The sequence below is a fragment of the Paroedura picta genome, chromosome 8 (genome assembly GCF_049243985.1).
Source record: "Paroedura picta isolate Pp20150507F chromosome 8, Ppicta_v3.0, whole genome shotgun sequence".
Lineage (NCBI taxonomy): Eukaryota > Metazoa > Chordata > Lepidosauria > Squamata > Gekkonidae > Paroedura > Paroedura picta.
In genome coordinates this window covers 40627339-40648517 of record NC_135376.1, presented here as the reverse complement: position 1 = coordinate 40648517, position 21179 = coordinate 40627339, and the positions used below count along the sequence as shown (strand labels likewise).

Here is a 21179-nt window from a genome sequence, read left to right as displayed (position 1 = left end):
AGTAAGAAGAACAATTGTATCATCAGAGCAACCAATCCATTTACTTGGATTATATAGGCATTTTAAGGAATCTGAATTTATCGTTAATGTTGTCTAGTTCTTCCTGTCCTGAAAACAATGGGTTTTATTCATAGCATTCTGTTCAAATACTTGTTCTTGGAAATAACAACATCTACTAATTATTATCCTCCATTCTAGTGTTGCTTCAGCAGTGGGATATGAGTCCAGAAATTACTGGTGCAAGATCACTTTACATTATTTAAGCCTTTTCGGAATATCAGTTACCCTTAGAGGAAGGTTAGGTATATAGCAAACAATTTCCACATGGCTAGTAAAAAAAGAGGATTTTTTTTACAGTGGAGATAATTCAAGTGGAAGCTGTTTTAGCCTCAGCTAGCCCCTTTCATTCTTGAGTTTCTCATTTCATTAGTCCTTAACATTTGAACATGTGTTCTGCTGGGGCACTAACATGTTCATTTCTGTACATTGCTTAGAGATAGTTCAGCAGGTGGCAATGAAACAACCAGGAATGTAAGAAACAGAACCTGTACTTATGTTAATATTACCAGAAGTAAAAGCTGCTGACCCAAGTACAATTCAATAAAAGCTTTGTTTTGTCTATAATGAACTGCCTTGGGTGCACTTGTGGTTTCTTTCTTCCTACTTATTCTTGAAGGCAGTGGCAACTGGTAAGAGTTTTGAGAACTAGCTTGGATCCAGTTGAAGCTTCCACTGATGGAAGTCGGGTTATTTTTGCACATTCCCTCCTCGATGGAGACCTCTAGCTTCCCCCCCCCCCCAACACTTCTAGGAATGTCCTATTTCCCTGCAGAAATTCAAAGGGCATTTTGGCCTTCTGCAGGAGTGGACAGGAAAGGAAGGTCCACTCCACTAACAGGAATCCCTTCCATTAGGTCTGATTTGCCAATGGATCTAATTCTTTGTCTCTAGCTGAAACCAAACATTACAAAACCCATACACACAGATTTTATACCTTTCAAATTTCACAATAGCTCCCAAAGCAGCATGCTCATCCAGGTCACCAGGAATTGAAAGGGTACAAAGGAGAGCGATGAAGATGATCTGGGGCCAAGGGACCAAGCCCTAAGAAGATAGGTTGAGGGACTTGGGAATGTTTAGCCTGGAGAAAAGGAGGTTGAGAGGGGACATGATAGCCCTCTTTAAGTATTTGAAAGGTTGTCACTTGGAGGAGGGCAGGATGCTGTTTCTGTTGGCTGCAGAGGAGAGGACACGCAGTAATGGGTTTAAACTACAAGTACAATGATATAGGCTAGATATCAGGAAAACATTTTTCACAGTCAGAGTAGTTCAGCAGTGGAATAGGCTACCTAAGGAGGTGGTGAACTCCCCCTCACTGGCAGTCTTCAAGCAAAGGTTGGATACACGCTTTCCTTGGATGCTTTAGGATGCTTAGGGCTGATCCTGCGTTGAGCAGGGGGTTGGACTAGATGGCCTGTATGGCCCCTTCCAACTCTATGATTCTATGAATTTTACCAAAGCTAAAATGAGAATATTTGGTTCTTTGTCACAATCAAAACAGCTACCACACCATGCAAAAAAGGAACACATGGTTCACTCTCAGAAACAATTGAACAGGCCAAGGCATCTTATCCACTTTATGTATCTTAGAACAGGGGTAGTCAACCTGTGGTCCTCCAGATGTTCATGGACTACAATTCCCATGAGCCCCTGCCAGTGTTTGCTCTCATTTCAATTTTACTGTGGGGGTGAGAGGACACAGCAGCATAGACCAGCCCCAGTCCTGTTTCTGCAGGCTCACTTTAATGAAAAACAAACAGGTAGCCAGCCCAGAGTGTAGATATGTTTCTGTTCACAAATCATCTGAAAATATTTGTCCTGTGGGACTGGCCTGGTGATATCACATCCGGTGGGAGTGTCTGGGTGATGGCACTTCTGGTGACATGTGACTTCTAGGGGCATGATAGGAGGGTGTATCCTGCTGACATTTCTGGAGTTTCTCAAAGCCTGAAGAATCTTTCAGGGGTTTCTCAATGATAAAAAAATTGAAAGACTGCTCTAGGATAACCAGGCATGCCCCTCAGAATATTGTCCCGCCCACACTCTTGGCATTGGTAAAAATTGGTAGAAATACAATTATTTGACACTTTCAGGAACTAGTCTTTGTGGCTTCCTGAGCATTAAGGTCAGAATAGTAAACCAAGAGTTTACTTGGTGCAACTACTCTATGCTATCATTAATATATTAGAGTACATCTCTTAACTTTGATATGAAGTACAGACACATGTTTCAGAGTAGAGATCTAAAACAACAAATTCTGAAACAGAAGATGGCACAAACAATTTCATGCTAGCATTTGGCAAGTTAGAAATGTTTTATTTGTATAACTAAGCAACAGAAGAAAAATAATTCAACCTTTGTACTGTATAAAACATTTATTATAAATATAGCTAAAAAGTGTGATTTTTATCAAATATAATCTGTGGACTTGCAAATAAAGTTTTAATTGTTTAGTGGTTCTCCCACTCATTGTTTAGAATATGATGGACCCCCTTTTGCTATTCCACGCTCACAGCTTAGTATCACAGTGTAAGAAGCTAAAAACTCAAAGTGAAAATAAAAACCAGAATGTGGTATCTGTTACATGGACTGAGAACAAATTTGACAAAGAACTTGACATCCCCCCTCCTGTATATAAATAGACATGTATACACATGTCTGTTCTGAATATAGTACAAGCCGATTGGACAGTATTAACATGCCACTTCCTTGTTTTGGAACCTAAACTCTATTTCCCTTTCAAAGCAGAAACACTGCCAAACGTAACTGACAATTTCAATAAAGTAATAGCTCTAAAGAAGTAGTTGCATTCCCACACATGACCATAAGAGGGTAGAAGATCTCCAGAGGTGGCCAACTGATGTGCCACCAAACAATCCCACCCACTTCAGTGTCAAATTTATCCCCTCCACACTGGAGGAAAGAGGATATGGACCCAACACCTTAGATGCAATGTGATGTGACCAGAGATGAGAATCAGAAAATCTATTAGTAAGATTTGTTTTTTGCTTAAAAGAGAGCCATTTATGCACGCACGTGAAAAGGTGGCTGCTGTTGCTTAAACATTTAAATGGCATTGTTTCAAAGTCAAATTATATTAAAAAGACACTCCTCCCTACCCCCACTAATGAGACTGCCCCAGAAGCCTGCTTGCTAGGACAGAGAGCACATGAAAGGAAATTAGCATGTGCAAGGGTCTGGCACAATTGTTTGCACACAAAAGAAATACAGGTTATATCTAAAAGAAGCACCTGCTCCCCTGGAAGCAATAAATGGTTTGGGGAAATTAAAGAGGAATTAAAAGATATACAGAAGGGAAACGTAAGAGTTATATAACTATGAGGCAGGGACATTCAGAATAAAAAGGGAGAATAAGATACGATTTTCTACCTATTTTCTGACCAAGATGTACTTGTTCAGTACAAATGTTACTTATTAGGTGCTCCAATCTTCTGCCTCAGACTTCAGCATTAGAATGTTTTCATTCTTCTAGGCCACACCTATTACAGTAAAGAGTCATCTGAGCCATTTTTGGCATGATGCAAATGTTACTTTCTGTGACATATTTGCAACCAGCTCAGCTTTTTTGTTCATTTTTTAAAAAGAGCTTCAGATCTGTTATGATTCCTCTTGAGGTGGGTGCCCAGTCCACAGCACAGCTTGTAAGAATGTACGCCAGTCTTAGGTGGCAAATGAGGTGCCTCAGTTATTGACTGAATGCTGACTTGAGCTCTCGGAAAGCTGCTCTGCGGTGCTTCCTCTCCTCTTCCTCACGTTTTCGTTCATCCTGTTCTGCTTTGATCTCTGCTTCAAACTTACTGGCCGAAGACAATGCTTGAACCTATAATGCAGTGGTAGAAATGTAAAGAAAGGCCTGTCATTTCTCCAGGACTGTTAAGGTCTGGTAAATTGTAACATGAGACTGATGGCGAAATTTCTTTAGGAAATTCATAATAACCCATTTCCTCTAAAAAAAATACCTTTGGTTGGGTAAATTTTCCATTAACAGAATGGAGCTTTCCTGCCCGGCCCCCCTCACTGCTGCTCACATTAGAAATTAATTTTAAAAGCATTATTATTGAAAAATATAAAGTCCCTAACATCCACCCAAGCACACAGAAGAAAATTAAAAGCTGAGCGGTTGCAACAGAGGATTAAGTTTTTCAGTCAGCAAAGGCTTGAAGAGCTACCATCCAACGTACAGAAGTCCAATGGGGGTCCATGTAGAGAAGCAGCAAAGACCAAGCTAGCATACAATTCCAGGTGAATGTTAGGTCCAAACCACCACACTGGTCTGAGCCAAGTGGTGTATTTTTATACCCAAAATGTATCCTAGAGCTAGGTTTGGATTATTAGCTTCTAAGACAATGTGTTGCCAGCATGAGACAATAAAATGGAAACATGGCTAATGAGTGAGCCAGTCTTTGACAAAGAAGCCTTAATTGGCTCATTGGGAAACAACTGGGGAGTTCCTCAGGTGTTACCCACATTTGCATTCTGCCCTGTCTTGGGCGAGACAGACCCACCCTACTGGGAGTATGATGTGCCAGCAATAAGGATAGGGAAAAGCTGCCAAAAGGATGACTTGACTGGGAAAAGACATTAAGGGGAAACTACTTCCAAGTATAAAGGGTCGTTGAAGAGGTAGCTTGGTGTAGTGGTTAAGAGTAAGTTGGGTTTGATTCCTTGCTCCTCCACATGCAGCCAGCTGGCTGACTTTGGGCTTGCCACAGCACTGATAAAGCTGTTCTGAGCGAGCAGTAATATCAGGGCTCTCTCAGCCTCACCTACATCACAGGGGGTGTCTGTTGTGGGGAAAGGGAAGGGAAGGTGATTGTAAACTGCTTTGAGATGCTTTCTGGTAAAGAAAAGTGGCATATAAGAACCAACTCTTCTTCTTAAGATATTAGCCAATTGCCAGACACTGTTGCTTCCTTTGTCCTTATTGTTCCAGAGTGCGGGAAAGAATTGATGGCCCAGCCCTGTGTGTCATTACTCTGTGACAGCCAGATTCCTTTGGAGAAAACATGACTAACAATTAGAGCAGGCTGTCTCAACCAGGGTTTTGTGAAACCCTGGGGTTTCTTGAAGGCCCTGGAAGGGTTTTCCAAATGGGTGGTGGTATGTAATTTTTAATATATTTTTAAAATGTGTTAAACATTCATCAGGTTTTATGGCCATATATGGTCATGTCGACCTGTTTCCCCCTTTCAAAACGGCCAAGGAGGGGGTGGGATGGGGAGGGGTCCTGAGTGGGAATGTACACAGCTATGCTTCATAATCATATTCTACACAATTGCGCCACTTCTGGAGTTTCTCAAAGCCCAAAGAAGGTTTCAGGGGTTCCCTACAGTAAAAAAGTTGAAAAAGACTGCATTAGAAGGAGCTTGGCCTATTTCTGATGATCAAGACATCCCTGAACAAGTTCCCTAGCCTAGCAATCCCCAACCTGTGGGCCGCGGACCACATGTGGTCCTTCGACTAATTGGAGGTGGGCCCTGAAGGACGCCTTCTCCCCCCCCCCCCGGCCCTTTACTTCATCCCCCCCAGCCCTTTACAACACACTTCATTGTTGTGGCGTGTCTGTATCTTATTTTGAAGGGATGTTTAAACATTACCATAGCAATCAGAGAGCGCTAGGGCAGTGGTTGAGAGTAGAGGAGTAAACTACCCCCCACTGGGCCTCAGTAAAAGGCGTTGAGTGGTCCCCGGTGATAAAAAGGTTGGGGACCACTGCCCTAGCCCAGCCAAGTTTTGCTAAGGATGCATCCAAAATATTAATACACACAGAGTGAAGGGAGCCTACAGCCCTAACACACTGCCATGCACCAGTGTTGAGGATCTGATCCTAAACCTATCTTCCTGCTTGTACCACTTGGAGAATTACAATATTTTGTATCAAAGTGCTCCACGTCACTCTACATATCCTTTATGTAGAACGACCAATGCAGCTTGTTGTGCTCAAAAATACAACAGGTTCTAGAAAACATGCTGGTAAGGGCTGGCCAGAGCTCACTGCCCAGGTAGAACACATCGACAGCATTCCACCTCCACCTCAGTCTGTAGGCCATCCTTCATCTCCACCATCATTGCTTATCTCCAGGCTTTAAAGATCAGGTCCCCAGGTGAAAATGGCTGATTTGGAGAATGGACAGGATTGTTGAGGGGGATGAAACACTTGAAGCCCACTGAACAGGATTGTCAGACAGAGGAAACGTTTGAGGCCTACCACATGGGGTTGTTGTGCAGATGAAACAGGAGGCAAAAGAACCCCTGCAACTACATCCAGTTTGAGTCCGGCGGCAAGGGACCAATCGGGAGCCGCGCTGTGCGCAGCTCACAATTGGTCCCTTGGCGGCGAACGGACACTCGGAGGGCCCAATCGGCAGGCGCTTCGCGTGTCAGTCCGGGGGAAGGGGCCTATGGGCACCCTTCCTCATCACGGACAGGGCCCGCCACCATGGCCCTTAATGAATTATTTAATCCGCGGAGCGGGTTAAAGATGATGATGATATATGGCAAGCATGTGGGCATGCCTAAGTAAAAAGGGGCTTGCTGTCCCGTCCTCCTGTCTTTGTTTCAAGGCTTAAGGCAGAGTCACTAAGCAGCTGACATATGAGTAAGTTTTCTCCAAGAATTCCCTGTCAGACCAAATACTGGATTTTATCAATTTTATATTTACTATACATACATACTGAAATCAGATATTTGGGAGCAATCTGTGATCATATGGAACAATAGAGAACATTACACAAACAGGTCCAGGAGCAGGCCTAACTCCACTATGTCACTCCACCCCCATCTGGTGCAAACTGAGAGAACTACTGAACAGCAGTACCCCAGTATGCGCCCTGTAAGGCCTGGACTTAACCTCACCCACCAGCTGCCAAGCCAGCCAACGCAAAAGCAGCAAGGACAGGAACATTGCCACATCAGTGATGTAATCACGTCAATCACCAGCAACAGCTGCTGGCAGTTTTGGTAGGGTAATGGGAGCTGAAAACAGGCTACAGGGCCAAGATTTCCTCTCTCCCAAGGGCTCATGAGATGGCAAATTCCCAGGAGACTGCAGGGGAATTGGCTGAGCATGTGCTGCCCACTGCAACAGCTGCATAAGGAGCACAGAAGCAGTACAGCAAGGAAGTGGTTGGCTTCTCTTTCCAGGTTGTACAAAAGAGGCCCAGTCAAAAGGAGGGGAACTGGGTGCTGTAAACCCCCTTCCCCTCTTCAATTCTGAAGCTGTGCAAGCACAAAAAAGGGCAGAGTGAATAATGTAGTTATTTAGGGCAGAAGCATGGATGCCCTTAAGCCTCCCTTCCCCACCCCAAAAAAGCTGCCACTTAGATATGCTAGCAATATGTAAACATCTCTTCATCTTGAGATGAGGATCATAGCTGCCCCTTCCCCACCCCAGCACTTGAGTCCAACAGAATAAAGACAATTCAAAGTCTTTCTAGTTGGGAGGTTCCTCTCTGAAGCAAAAAAAAAAACTTGTGATATAAATAAATTCCTTCTAAGAAAGTCTTTTGATCTATCCGTTCCAAAGTCAAGAAGAGAGACATGTACAAACTACCACATGGTGTGCACAATATAGGAGGAAAGTGGTGTTAGACTGGAAATACACCTGAGGTTTCTCCCCATTGAGATCATTGAGGCATTGACAAAATGTCCAAAAGAGGGAAGCCTACTTTTTAATAAAATCCTATGTATAAGATATAGTTCCTAGTATGAAAGCCAACAGGTGCTCTACTAGGTAACACTATAATGACTTATGAAATTCCAGTAAGCTTTAGTTTCCTCCCATTTCCAAAAGTTCTGTTTTTTGTTTGTTTTTTTCACCTTTGCTTCAAAGAAGTTCTTGGCTCCTTTTACCCCTTCAAGGGCAACATCAATCTCTGAGAGTTTCGCCAAAGCCATCAAACCACTGTCTTCTTCAAGCTCTCCAGCTGCAGCTTTGTGAAAAATGAGCAGGAACTAAGTAAGAAAGAGTGAAAAAGAATTGCTTAGGAAATGTAATTGAATGACCCCAATATATAAGCATGCTGGGTGATGCTATAAACCTTTCTAGAGAGAGAAAAATCAATGGTAAAATTGTATTTTGTATTCATTTGGTTACCGTACTGAAGACTTCCATTGCTCTAGTTAATCAGGCTGTTTCAGAATAAGCACCCACCATGTTGTTGGCACTGATTTCACTGTTCATCTGGTGCAAACATGCATTCCTTCACTAGAGGACAGCAGAGTTTCAGGATGCCAGAAACCACATCCAGTTCCTTTCATGAGGAAGTTAGGCATCTGGTAGAACCCTTTGTTCCCAAGCTTACCCCCACCCCCACCCCCAGCTGCTTACTAATGTAGTTTTTCAAAAGAGAAGTTTAAAAATCTCCAAGTCTCCTGGGGATGGGTGGGGAAAGGTCATTAAACGGGTGGCTGTTTCCAAGTTCCGAATGTATGATAGGAACATTCACCCAGCTAATTTTTCAGGACCACAGCTCGACAGGTCCTTGAGCTGATTCGCATTCTTGAGCCCAACACGTCTCTGAACTGAGACATTGCCATTACTCACCACAGAGGCCAAAAAAGGGGTGGTGATGAAGGGAAGGGCTCTCTGGCTTGACGATCACACCCTACTTCTGGATTTCTCTCCAAGATCCTCATTTTGTTCCTCGTGCGGAGAGACTGACTAAAGTTTCCTTTGCGAGCTTAAAGCATACGAAGCAGGGTCAGAACATTCATTCAGTCTAATATTGTTTATGAGTAGCAGCAGCTCTCCAGGGTCTTAGGCAGAACTCACCCAGCCCAGCTGCCTTTTAACTAGCAATGAAGGGGACTGAACATGGGACTTCCTGCATGGAAAGCAAATGCTCCACCACATAGCAATTTTACTTTCCAAGTTTGGCTGATGCCTTGTCATACTGATGAACGAACTCTTTCCATGCTAAAAGAAGCCCGGTACAAGGAGAAGGTCTGACAATCTCTGAATTATAAGCATGTGTAAAAAAAAAAAAAAAGTGCTTTTGTGAGTAAAAACTACTACCACTGCCACCAACAATTTTATTTTTTGTGTCCTCCAAGGAGTGCATGGTTCTCCCTCCTCCTTCATTTTATATTCACAATCACCCAGGAGATTAAGACTCAGAGAGTATAACTGGTTCAAGGTTACCCAAGGGAATGTCATGGCTGAGTGGGATTTGAACTGGGGTTTAACTGCTTCCCTCCAAAGTGTTTCTCTTTAGTTGGTGTACATAGCTGCCAAAAAGTGTTTATTTAAACGTCCAGTTAGCTGGACAAGCATTTCAGCCAAGACACATACACAGGGGAACAGCAAGGACTTGACAAGCATCTCATTTTCTCTCCAATTTTCTGAAAGCACCTCTATCCTCTTCTGTCTCTCTCTCTCTCTCTTGCACCCACCAATTTATCCACCATTACCCCCCTCACCCCAATCTTCCGCTTTCCCTCCTTCCCTTCTCCTGGCAGCCTCTCCCTGGTTACATTCTGGCTGAATTGAGCAGTACTGTCACCAGGCCAGGCCCAGCTGAACAGTGGAGAACCTTCAAGAATCTGCAGGAGGCACCTGTTATCCCTTTATTCCCCTTTACATACTATATCCTCTTTCCCTCTCGTGAAAATCTTTCCCTGCTTTATTCTGTTCTTCCCAACCAACCACCAGCTACCTTCGGCCACCCATCTTCAACTACCTTTATTATTTACTTACTTATTATTTATTTATTTAGCATTTATATACCACCCTTCCCTGAGGCTCAGGATGGTAGAGAGCCAGCTTGATGTAGTGCTTAAGAGTGGCAGCTTCTAACCTGGCAAGCCGGGTTTGATTCCCCACTCCTCCACATGCAGCCACCTGGGTGACCTTGGGCTCATCAGAGCACTGATAGTGCTGTTCTCCCAGAGCGATAATGTCAAGGATCTCTCAGCTCCACCTACCTCACAAGGTGTCTGTTGTTAGGACAGGAAGGGAAGGCAATTGTAAGCCACTATGTGACTCCTTCTGGTAGAAAAATCAACTCTTTTTCTACTTAATTTGTACCTAACCTTTTTGAACAATGGGAACCAAAATGTGTTGCATTGTTCCTTCTCTCCTCCATTTTATCTTCTTGAGGTAAGTTAAGCTTAGAAGTTGTAAAAAACCTAGGGTAACACAATGAGCTTCCATGGCAGAGTGGGGATTTGAACCTAGAGCTTCCAGATCCTGGTCTGAAACTCTAACCACTAAACAACACTGGCTTTCAGCAGTGAGTCCTAAGGAGCCACACAAGTCACATGGTATCAAGTTGCCAGGCATGGAAGATGAGTCTCCTTTCAAAGGCCAAAACAGTCCTGGAAAAGTCCTGTACTCTACTTTACTAAAAGTATCCAGGCTTGTAGTCTGGCAATACTATTGTGATTTCCTAGTAATCCCAACAAAGTACAGGTGCTACTTCTATCATTTGGAGGCTTTTAAAAGCCACTTATGTACTTTTAAAATATTTCACATTTTGTCTGTAAACCTGGGGCTTTTCCAGATTTCTTGAAAGATCTGTCTTGTTTGTTTACAATGCCAATCTCTGGATTTACAATTTGGCTGTGTTAAACCTTAGAGATAATAAAAAGTGGGTACCTATAAGGAATTTGCAGGGACGGGCTCTGGCTCAGTGGTAGAGCATCTGCTTGGCATGCAGAAGGTCCCAGGTTCAATCCCTGATTCTTCCAGTTAAAAAGATCCATTAGAAGATGATGTGAAATACCTTAGTGAGGTGCTGCCAGTCTGAGTAGACAATACTGCAGTGGACCGATAGTCTGATTCAGTATAAGGCAGCTTCAAAAGTGTGTATGTTCATCCTCCTCCTTTCTACACCGCACTCATAAGTAAACTTCCTAGCTTGCCTATTGATTACCAGCATGCAGCTTTGAGATCTAATACCATTCTAGTGCAGGGAACATTAAGCCACTGCCTCTAAGCATACTAGCATGACCAGTGTGGGAGAATGAGAAAGACTCCTCAGATCTGGGTAGGTTCCCCTGTTTGGCTGACAGAGCAGGAAAATATGCTGTTGTACCAGCTGACACGGTCAACTGAAACCATGTGGGAATGACTCACTAAACAGCTGGGAACAGATCATAGATGTAAATTGCCAAGTTCATCATCGATGCACAGGGACTGGGCTCTGTACAAATGGCAAATTATTTCAGCACATTTTTATCATTTTCATGGCTTTTGAAAAGATACTTTGCAACATCTTTCCAACTTTTAAGCATATATTCCACAAGCATAATGTGTTTAGAAACTTGAATCAGGGGTCCTGCAACTCTATAGCGACTCTTGTGTTTTTTAGAAAGGGAATGACGAAAAACTCACACCACTCCAGTGCAAGTAGCTAAGCCAACTGGCTGCTTCCAAGAAAAATTCAGGGTGCTACTTCTTTCCTTTAAGTCCCAACATCTTAGGACTGGAGTATACCTCCTCCGTTGTTGTTCAAGCCTTCCAACAAAGATCTTCATCTGAAAATGTACTTTTTGTGTCCATGCCTGCAGAAGCGTGGTGGGCAGGAACCAAAGACAGGGCTTTTTCGTTGGTGGCACTTTGTTTTTGGAGGCCTGCCCAGCATAATCCGTATCCCAGGCTATTATGAAGCTTTCAAATCAAGGATTCCATATTTCAAGCTATGCCCTGGTTCTAGCCCAAGGACTGTTTTATAACCATCATTTTAGGATACTAAATTTTTTGTGCAGTTTTTACACCCCAGCTTGTTTCATTTTATATTATTCATAATGTCTAACAGTTTTGTTTTATGATTTTGCTTTTTTGTTTGTGAACTGCCTTAAGCAGGTCTCTGGAAAAGGGGCACAGATAATTTTTGAAAAAATGAATAGAATAGTACAACAGATAGTTCCAGTGTGTCTCATATAATGCTAATAGGCATGTCCACTGTGGAATTCTCACAAGCACAGTAGTCATCCCATAAAACTGCAACACAGATGGATTCCTCTTGATGTGATCCACCAGGGCCACCTACAAAATATGGGGGCCACACACATGCGTTACAAGCTGAAGAGACACAGTCAAAGTAAAATCACAAAAAAGAAACTGCAGTGCCACTTAAATACTGATATGATGAAAAAATAGTTTTGCTGAAGACCCTCCTGCACTAATTAAAATCTGATGATAAACCTCAGCTTTAAATGTTCTCAATAAATCCATACCTAAAGGTGTCCCACAAACACAGAAATAAAAATGGAACCACTTCATTAAACATTGAAGCAATTATAGAAACTGAAATTTAGAGCATGGATAGAACAGTGTGTGACAAAAAGCTTTTGCATTCATACTCCAGAAATATTTGTAAATTACATTTCTGTTGTGCTGGATTTTACCTCACGGAAACTGAGTTTGCTATCAAAATCTTCATCTACTTCCTTGATCATGTTCTTTAAGCCCAAATGAGTCTGAGGGGCACCAAGTTTCTCCATCATCAGCTTCAGTTCCATAAGGTCAATGTAACCATCCTTCCCTGAGTCATATCTGAAGATGAGAGAGGAGAGAAACCATAAGACATAAACTAAAGGCTGGCCAACAGATTATTCTCTACATATAACATAAATCAAGCTAGTTATTTTCATTGTGGACATTTTTATTTAGGATGTTTTGAAATTCATGTGAACTGCTATTAAGCACACTATACAACATGAAAAATATAATATAAAGCTGGAGACCAGTGGCTTCCAACGACCATCTGGAACATACCAAACATTCCACTAGCATTATAAACAGGTAAATCTTGGGATTGCAATACTCAGTCAGTGGAAGCCAGATACAGTCCGATATAGGATGTACAAGCTAACATTTCAAATGACAGTCTTCAGAAACTAGTAGGAGAACATTTTAGTCTTCTAGGACATTTTGTGGCTGACCTGGATTATTCTCCTATAGAATTCTATGAGAAACATCCCAATTAACATTCATTAAAAAGCTTAACGTTATCCAAACATGACTTAACAAGGCCCTGTTTGTTACCCACTAAAGGCGTTAATATTGCATGACCCACCCCTTACAACAATTAATTGGTTTAGCTACACTTGCATATTTTTCTAATTGAGCCATGCAACTATATAGCATGGTTCATCCAGCACTATACCTATTTTATGTCAAGTCTATTTCACCTATCAACAGTTGGGAGTGGTTCATATGTATCCAAAATGGGCTGTTTACTCTTTTGATTTGTCTTTAGGGGTATGCAATATATATTTAGTTGGGATTCTGTAGTTCAGGTCTATAAGACCTGAACAATTTGGAGGATTTCCAAAAAAATTCCAGATCTCAATACCATATGTGGTCATGTTGACTCCCCCCCCCCTCCCAAAATAGCCAATGATGGGCCTGGAGGGGTGAGAAGGGGAAGAGCCCTGCATGGGCATGTACACAGCTATGCTTCCCAACCATATTTTGCACAATCACATCACTTCTGAGGTTTATTGAAACCTGAGGAATGTTTCAGGGGTTTCTTAATGGTAAAAAAAAAGTTGAGAAAGGCTGATCTAAGGTGTCATCACCTGTTCTGGATGGGGTTGCACTTTCCTTGAAGATACAGGTTCATAGCTTTGGGGTGCTCCTGGAACCAGGCCTCCTACTGGATAGGCAGGCAGCATCTGTGGCTAGAATTGCTTTTTACCAGCTTCAATTGGTTTGTCAACTGTGGCCTTTCCTGGGGCAGAAAAGATGTGGCCACTGTGGCGCCAGCTCTGTGGTAACACCTAGATTAGATCATTGTAATGTGTTTTACATGGGGCTACACTTGAATATTGTTTGGAAATTTCCAACTGGTAAACAGTGCTCCAACCAAGAACATAAGGACCATGTCCTGTCTTGGCTCATGTCCACTAGTTTCTAATTTGGTCCTAATCACCATTTAAGGTGCAGGTGTTGACCTGTAAAGCTCCATACAGCTTGGGACCAATACACAAGGACTGCCTACTCCCATACAAAACTACCCTATTGCTACAGACATCTTCAAATTCCCATGCTATCTGAGATCAGGTGGGTAGCAATTCATGAAAAGGCCTTTGCAATTATAACATCAAAATTGTGAAATGCTCTTCTTAGGGAGATTCTCCTGTCTCCTTCTGCCACTGCCTTCTGCCAAAAGGTAAAGAATTTTATTTTGAGGGTGTGTGCTTATCATTTTCCCAATGATCCTTTCTTCCCACACAACATTACTGTTTTTCTGTGTTTTTACATTTTACAAGTTTTGATTTTAATGTTTTTTAATGATGTATATTTAACTGTTACCCACTTTGAAGGGGCTGAAGGGCATTGTACTAATTTTGCCAATAAACATGTCTCAGGAAACTCAATTCTTTCTACACCTACTTAGCCTGTGCTTGTGGAAATGAATTTTACTTGGCCACTAGCTAAGAAAGGAATAATGCTGCAGAGCAGCCACTTTGGATGTTATTTATGCTGCTTCTGTCAAAACAAGCAGGGACATTTCGCAAAAGAAGCAGTAGCCCTATGGGTTAACTAACTGTACTTGGGATCCATAGCCATCACAACAAGTCTCACGTATCCGTCATTCTAGCACACAAGCAATACAAAGCAGGGATTGTGAGAAAGTGGGTCTTGCCAGCAGTGGGCTGAGATGGCAAAGCAAGGCACTGCCCTTGTAGGACAATAGGTGTTCAGTGCACTGTGTCAGAGCCACCCTTCAAAGCAGTTTCTCAAAATTGTGCAGCCTCTATAAACTAAGTAGCTACAGAATACTCAGTCTGTTCTCAATTCAGCAGGACCCAGGCAGCAGACGAAACAGCTGAATAACACAAAAGGAGATAAGGTTCCTTCCTTACAAAGTCCTGAGAAACAGAACAGAGATTTTTTTAAAATATAGTCAGTGGGTGTGGAATGAGGAAAGCAAACTTGTTTTTCCAGCCCAAAAAAGCTTGGTGAAGATTCTGTGGAAAGTAAAGGTTGCATAATACAGCTGAATAGCAACATTCTCTACAAATGGAGAAGCTGTTTTGCAGCCCTATATACAACTATTTAACTATTGATGACATATGTTAGCTCTTTGTCAAGAAGCTACAAAACTACAGAAAGAAGTGCCTCCCTGAATTTCAATGAAGCCTGTTATTCTACAATCAGTGTTAAAGACAAAATAATCATAATACATGAATTATGCTGTCTCTTTGTTGATGCCTCACCTTAGGTGAAATAAGTTTGTCTGAATACTTTATGCATGCATACCAAAGCTTTGTTATTCTTAAAACTTTGTTATTCTTAAAGGTGCCTTTGGACTCAAATTTTGTTCTGCTACTAGAGACCAACATGGCTATCCACCTGAATCTATCTTTATGTGAAATAAGTAATCAACCCCCCTTCCCTAAACCTAGCATTCTAGTGAAAATGCTTCCAAAGTCACATGGCTGCAGATCTGACTATATTTTTCTTATAGAAAACAGAGTTCAAAATCACAGGAAACTACTACCGGCGATAATACAAAAGGCACCAAAAATAACTGTAAAAAATGCAGCAGATCTTATACGCATGAAACTGAAAAAATCATTTTAGATGATTCTACAAGTAGCAAGTTAATAGATGCCAAATTGGACTGCATTACCTGGAAGTTGAAAGAACTGTAATCCCTATAAACATTAGGTCATCTTCCTTAAAGACAACCTGTTTTTCTGCTGCTCTTGGATAGCTTTGAGAAGGTTCTGATGGATTGCTGCTCTTTCAAAGAAAGAGACTCGGTTTTCTGCTTCTTTATTCTAGGCAGCTCTAGGACATCCTGGATTCTATTTTACACATCACCAATCTACTCTTCATTTTTAAGAAAGTTACAAATTGCAGACTTTGAGGTTCTTTCAACACAAACTGAAACACATACTTTTTAAACTATCTAACCTAATGAACACTTCTGGGAAACTTGAGTGCTTACACTCCCTATTTTTGACATTTTGTTTGGTTCTTGTTGGAATGGGATATTGACCTAGTCTCTTCACATGAAAAACAAGGTAATATCCGTAGAAATAGGAAAAGCCTCGGTTGATAAATGGTATAAGCTGAACAAGACTCCCTGGGGTGGGGGGTGGGGGGAAAGAAGGGGATCAAATTCCTCTAGGTGTTAATACTATGGCTTCACAATAGGTTTGTGACATTCTCATATAAACTCAATGTGCAGGGAAATAACAAAACACAATAAGAGAACAAACATTTGTAAAGAACTAAGCAAAGCTATACAGTTAAAACACATGTCAAGAACGTGGCGATCTGGCTGGTGTATCGATCACCCACTGCCCCCCCCCCCCAGATTCCCTGCCAGGCCTGCTGGAGGCGGTGGCTGCCTGGATGTTACAGTACCCAAAACTTTTAGTTTTGGGGGACTTCAACGTTCATGGGGATGCGCCGTCTTCAGGACTTGGCCTGGATCTAGTGTCAGCCATGGAGACACTAGGGTTCTCGCAGATTGTTGCTGGTCCCACCCATCAGGCTGGTCGCACCCTCGATTTGATCTTTGGTGCAGGTGTAGCGGTAGATCTGGTGGTGAATAACATCGTTCCATGGTCAGACCACCATGCCCTGAAGGCTCGACTGAGGATACCACCCCCTCTCCGTTTGGTGACGGACGTATTCTAGTCCGCCCGCGGAGACTCATGGAATCTGTGAGATTCCTGAATGCCCTGCAGGACCCGATGCCCTCCAGCACCTCGTTGACGGCCTTGGTGGAGGACTGGCAGTCCCGCCTTACGGCCGCCATTGACAAGATTGCTCCTAGGCGCCCTCTCCACCTTCGCCTCAAACAGGCTCCATGGTACTCCCAGGAGCTTCGGGAGAGGAAGAAGGAAGTGAGACAGCTTGAGCGAGTGTGGAGGAAGACTCGTGACGAAGCTACAAGGACATCTCATCGCACGCTTATGAAGGTGTATGAGAATGCGGTGAAAGCGGCGAAACGAGACTTCTACGCCGCAGAAATCGCATCCGCAAGCTCTCGCCCAGCACAATTATTTAAGGTAATTAGATCACTTACCGCCCTCGAAGAAGGGCGACAAACGATAAGGGAATTGGAATTGAGCTGTGTGGCATTATCGAGCTATTTTGCGGACAAAGTCCTGTCGCTCCGCCATGACCTACCTGCCACGATTGATACAGTTAGTGAACTGGAAGCTCCGTGGCCGTCAAGGGGGTTAGTGTTTGATGGCTTCAGGCGGTTCTCTGTAACCAAAGTGGACAAGTTACTGGGTTCAGTGAGGGCGACCACTTGCCCCTTGGATCCCTGTCCATCCTGGTTGCTCAAATCAGGCGACCAGCGGATAGGAGGCCCCTTGATGGAGATTGTCAACCTCTCCTTAATATCTGGAGAGTTTCCTAAGGGGCTCAAGGAAGCAGTCGTACGCCCCTTACTGAAAAAGCCATCATTGGACCCGCGGAACCCCACCAGTTACCGCCCAGTTTCGCACTTGGCGTTTCTGGGTAAGGTGATAGAGCGGGCCGCGGCGGACCAACTCTTAGGTTTCTTGGATGAAACTTCGGCCCTCGACCCATACCAGTCTGGCTTCCGCCCTGGCCACGGGGTGGAGACCGTGCTGGTCGCCCTCATGGATGATATCCGGCGCCAGCTGGATCGGGGCGGCTCCGCCATTCTCGTGCTTCTAGACCTGTCAACCGCATTTGATGTGGTCGACCACGAGTTATTGGTACACCGCCTCGCCGGAGCTGGAATAAGGGGGACTGCGCTTCAATGGCTGGTCTCCTTCCTCCAGAACCGGACGCAGAGGGTTGCAATGGGGGAGAGTATGTCGAGCCCTTGTGAGCTCCCTTGTGGGGTTCCGCAGGGGGCGATATTCTCTCCCACACTTTTTAACATCTATATGCGCCCTCTAGCCCAGCTGGTCCGGGGCTATGGGCTGGGTTGCCACCAATATGCGGATGACACCCAGCTCTACTTCCTAATGGACGGCCGGCCGGACTCCACCCCGGATACATTTGCCAGCTGTTTGGAAGCGGTAGCTGGATGGCTCAGGCAGAGTCGCCTGAAACTCAACCCCTCCAAGACAGAGGTCCTGTGGCTGGGCAGAAGAGGGCAGGACCAGGAAGCGCGACTCCCATGCCTGAACGGGGTGCAATTAACACCTGCACCAGTTGCCAGGAATTTGGGAGTGACATTTGATGCCTCCCTCTCTATGGAGGCTCAGGTCACCAATGTAGCTCGGACGGCATTTTTCCATCTTCGCCAAGCCCGGCTACTAGCGCCCTACCTGTCCTCGGAACACCTGGCCACAGTGATCCATGCAACAGTCACTTCCAGATTAGACTTCTGTAACTCGCTCTTAACTTAAATGGACTCCGGGAAATGGTAGAGGACAGGAAGGCCTGGAGGATCATTGTCCATGGGGTCGCGATGGGTCGGACACGAATTCGCACATAACAACAACAAACTCGCTCTACGCGGGCCTTCCCTTGTCTTTGACTCAGAAGTTACAGCTGGTCCAAAATGCAGCTGCCAGGGTCCTCACACCTTTGAGGGCCCACATTCAGCCGGTGCTTCGTCATCTGCACTGGTTACCAGTCTGTTTCTGAATCAGATTCAAGGTATTGGTATTGACCTTTAAGGCTATACGCGGCCTGGGTCCCGTCTACCTGCGGGACCGCTTGGTTGCTTATGCCCCCCGCAGGGCACTCCGCTCTGCGGGTATGAATTTACTGGTTGTCCCGGGCCCACGGGATGTTCGCCTGGCCTCGACCCGGGCCAGGGCCTTTTCAGTCTTGGCCCCAACCTGGTGGAATGAGCTCCCATCCTAGGCTGTAGGGCCCTGCGGGATCTACCAGCTTTCCGCAGGGCCTGTAAGACAGAGCTCTTCCGCCAAGCATATGGTTGAGGCCAGGGCAGCTCTCCCACTAATCCATTAGAGAATCCCCTCCAATATTGAGAACTCTAACATCGAGATCATGGTTAGATCTATTGTATTGGTGCCACCCTCTTCTGAACATTATTCTCTCCACCAGGCTGAACTAAGATCAGAATTGTGACCACCGCTGCTATATGTTATATGTAACTTTTAATTGGGGTTTGTATGGGGATTTTATTGTGTTTTAACTATTGTAAACCGCCCTGAGACCTATTGGGAGAAGGGCAGTCTAAAAATTAAATAATAATAATAATAATAATAATAATAATAATAATAAGTGGAGATTAGGGTGGCCTAGGACCATAACTCTAGGACCAGGCAGTGTGGGATGGGAGCATGAAAGTTACCTCAGGAGGAAAGAACCAGGAAGTAAATACGACATCCCTGCATCACCTAGAAATCATGTGGCATGTTGCTGACATCAGGGAGTGACGTTCTGATTTGTGGGCAAAACCTCTATGGTAGAATTATCTTCTTACCATAGAGTTTTGCACCAAAACCACAGCATAGGCCACCCCCTCCCCCCAAATGTCCCAATATTGCTTCCAAATGATGCAGGGATGTCGCATTTACTTCCTGATTCCTTCCTTCCACATGCTGGAAAATGCATTTTCAATGCACTTTAGAAGTACATTATCCTGTTCCATGCATGAAAATCCAGCTGCAAAAGCACACTGAAAGTGCATTATCCAACATGTGCATATTGGGCCCTAGTAAGTTCCTCTGGTTTCTAAGTCTTAAAACTGGAGGAGAGACTCAAAACTGGGGGACCCCTTGGTCCCAGATATGGATTGGCAACCCTAGAGGAGATTCATGCCACCTTCATTTCCTTCAAGGAAAGATTTAAAAGATAGTAAAGAAAAACAAATTGCAACTTGCCAAGAACAAAGAACTGACCCACACCGGATATTGCACCAGATACCACACTCCTAAAGAATCCCCCAGTATATTGCTACCAAGTATGAGGAGACATTTGGTCTAGAAATTCCTGCCTGATTAACAGTGCTGATGTAAACAACAAAAGGGATGCTTTAGATCACCCTAAAATCAATAGGTAAGGCTACACTTTACACACACTACACACTATACTTTTCACCAGCTGTAGTATGTTGTCATCCTAAAAATTCACTCATCCCCATCTCTTTTATCCTTCATGGTCTCCATGTACAGCATACAAACAGCATTAGAAAATGCATTTTCAATGCACTTTAGAAGTTGATTACCCTGTTCCGTACATGAAAATCCAGCTACAAAAGCACATCCAATGTGTGCATAATGGGCCTTAGTAAGTTCATTTGGTTGCTGAGAATCTTAAAACAGGAGGATGGGCTCCAAAACTAGGGAATTCCTGAAATCTTACTTAAATATCACCGTTATTATACAAAATTAGCACCCTTGGCTATATTAAATAGAACTGAGGCTGCAAAGGTATAAATACTGGAATATATTCCACAAACAATGGAATATAAATCTTCCAGTACAGCATCAATTAAAATTTTTCATTGTTATAATGAATATACATCATGTTAATCTGTAATTAAGTTAAGCAAAAAACTATTTATAAGCCCATCTCCAGTTCTTTTCCAAGAGACATTAAATGCCATTGAAGGTACACAAGTGGATCAACTGGTCGACAGCTTTTTATTATTGTTGTTTTAAATATGCACACCAAATATTGATCCACTGAGCTGAACAATTTAGCTGCTTGGTGTCAGTTCTGGAACAGAAATGCTTATGTTAACTGCACAAATAGTTTATGCCCTTCCCAAATGGAAAAATGGTTGGTGTGGTGTACAGCAATTTTCCCACAGCCATTTCATAGATAGAACTGTAAAGAATAACTGAAAAGAATATTACACATACATTTTTTAAGATCACCCTTAACTTTACTGTCACTTTGGCAAGGGGGAAGCAAAACCCCAAGGGGGAAGCAAAACATTTTCCCACAACCAATGGCTTCATATGTCATTGGCTAATGCTTTAGTATTATCATTCCTTGCTTGGATTGTCTTGTCCAAATTCAGGAGATTATAATAGTACAATGCCAAACATTATGTCTAACCTAACAATGTATATGATACAGGCCTTGGTATGTTATCTATGAATATAGGGACCAGCCTCCAATTTTATAGCCACATTCATATTGGATCCTAGGCTGTAGTCTTTCATATCTCCCAGTCCCTATTCATTTAAACTGAAGCTGAACTTGGAACTCTCTGCAC

The 21179-nt window shown here is 43.4% G+C and overlaps 1 protein-coding gene across 1 annotated transcript in view; it reads right to left on the bottom strand.

The window, feature by feature from the left end:
- Positions 1-2355: 2355 nt before the first annotated feature.
- EFHD1 (EF-hand domain family member D1) overlaps positions 2356-21179 on the bottom strand; it is a 33306-nt gene continuing 14482 nt past the window's right edge. Inside the window, exons 2-4 of the mRNA XM_077349280.1 lie at positions 12433-12580; positions 7900-8034; positions 2356-3901 (exon numbers count right to left, since the gene is read on the bottom strand). Of these exons, the coding sequence (XP_077205395.1) occupies positions 3767-3901; positions 7900-8034; positions 12433-12580 (418 nt within the window). The 3' untranslated portion in view covers positions 2356-3766. The remainder of the gene's footprint in view (positions 3902-7899; positions 8035-12432; positions 12581-21179) is intronic.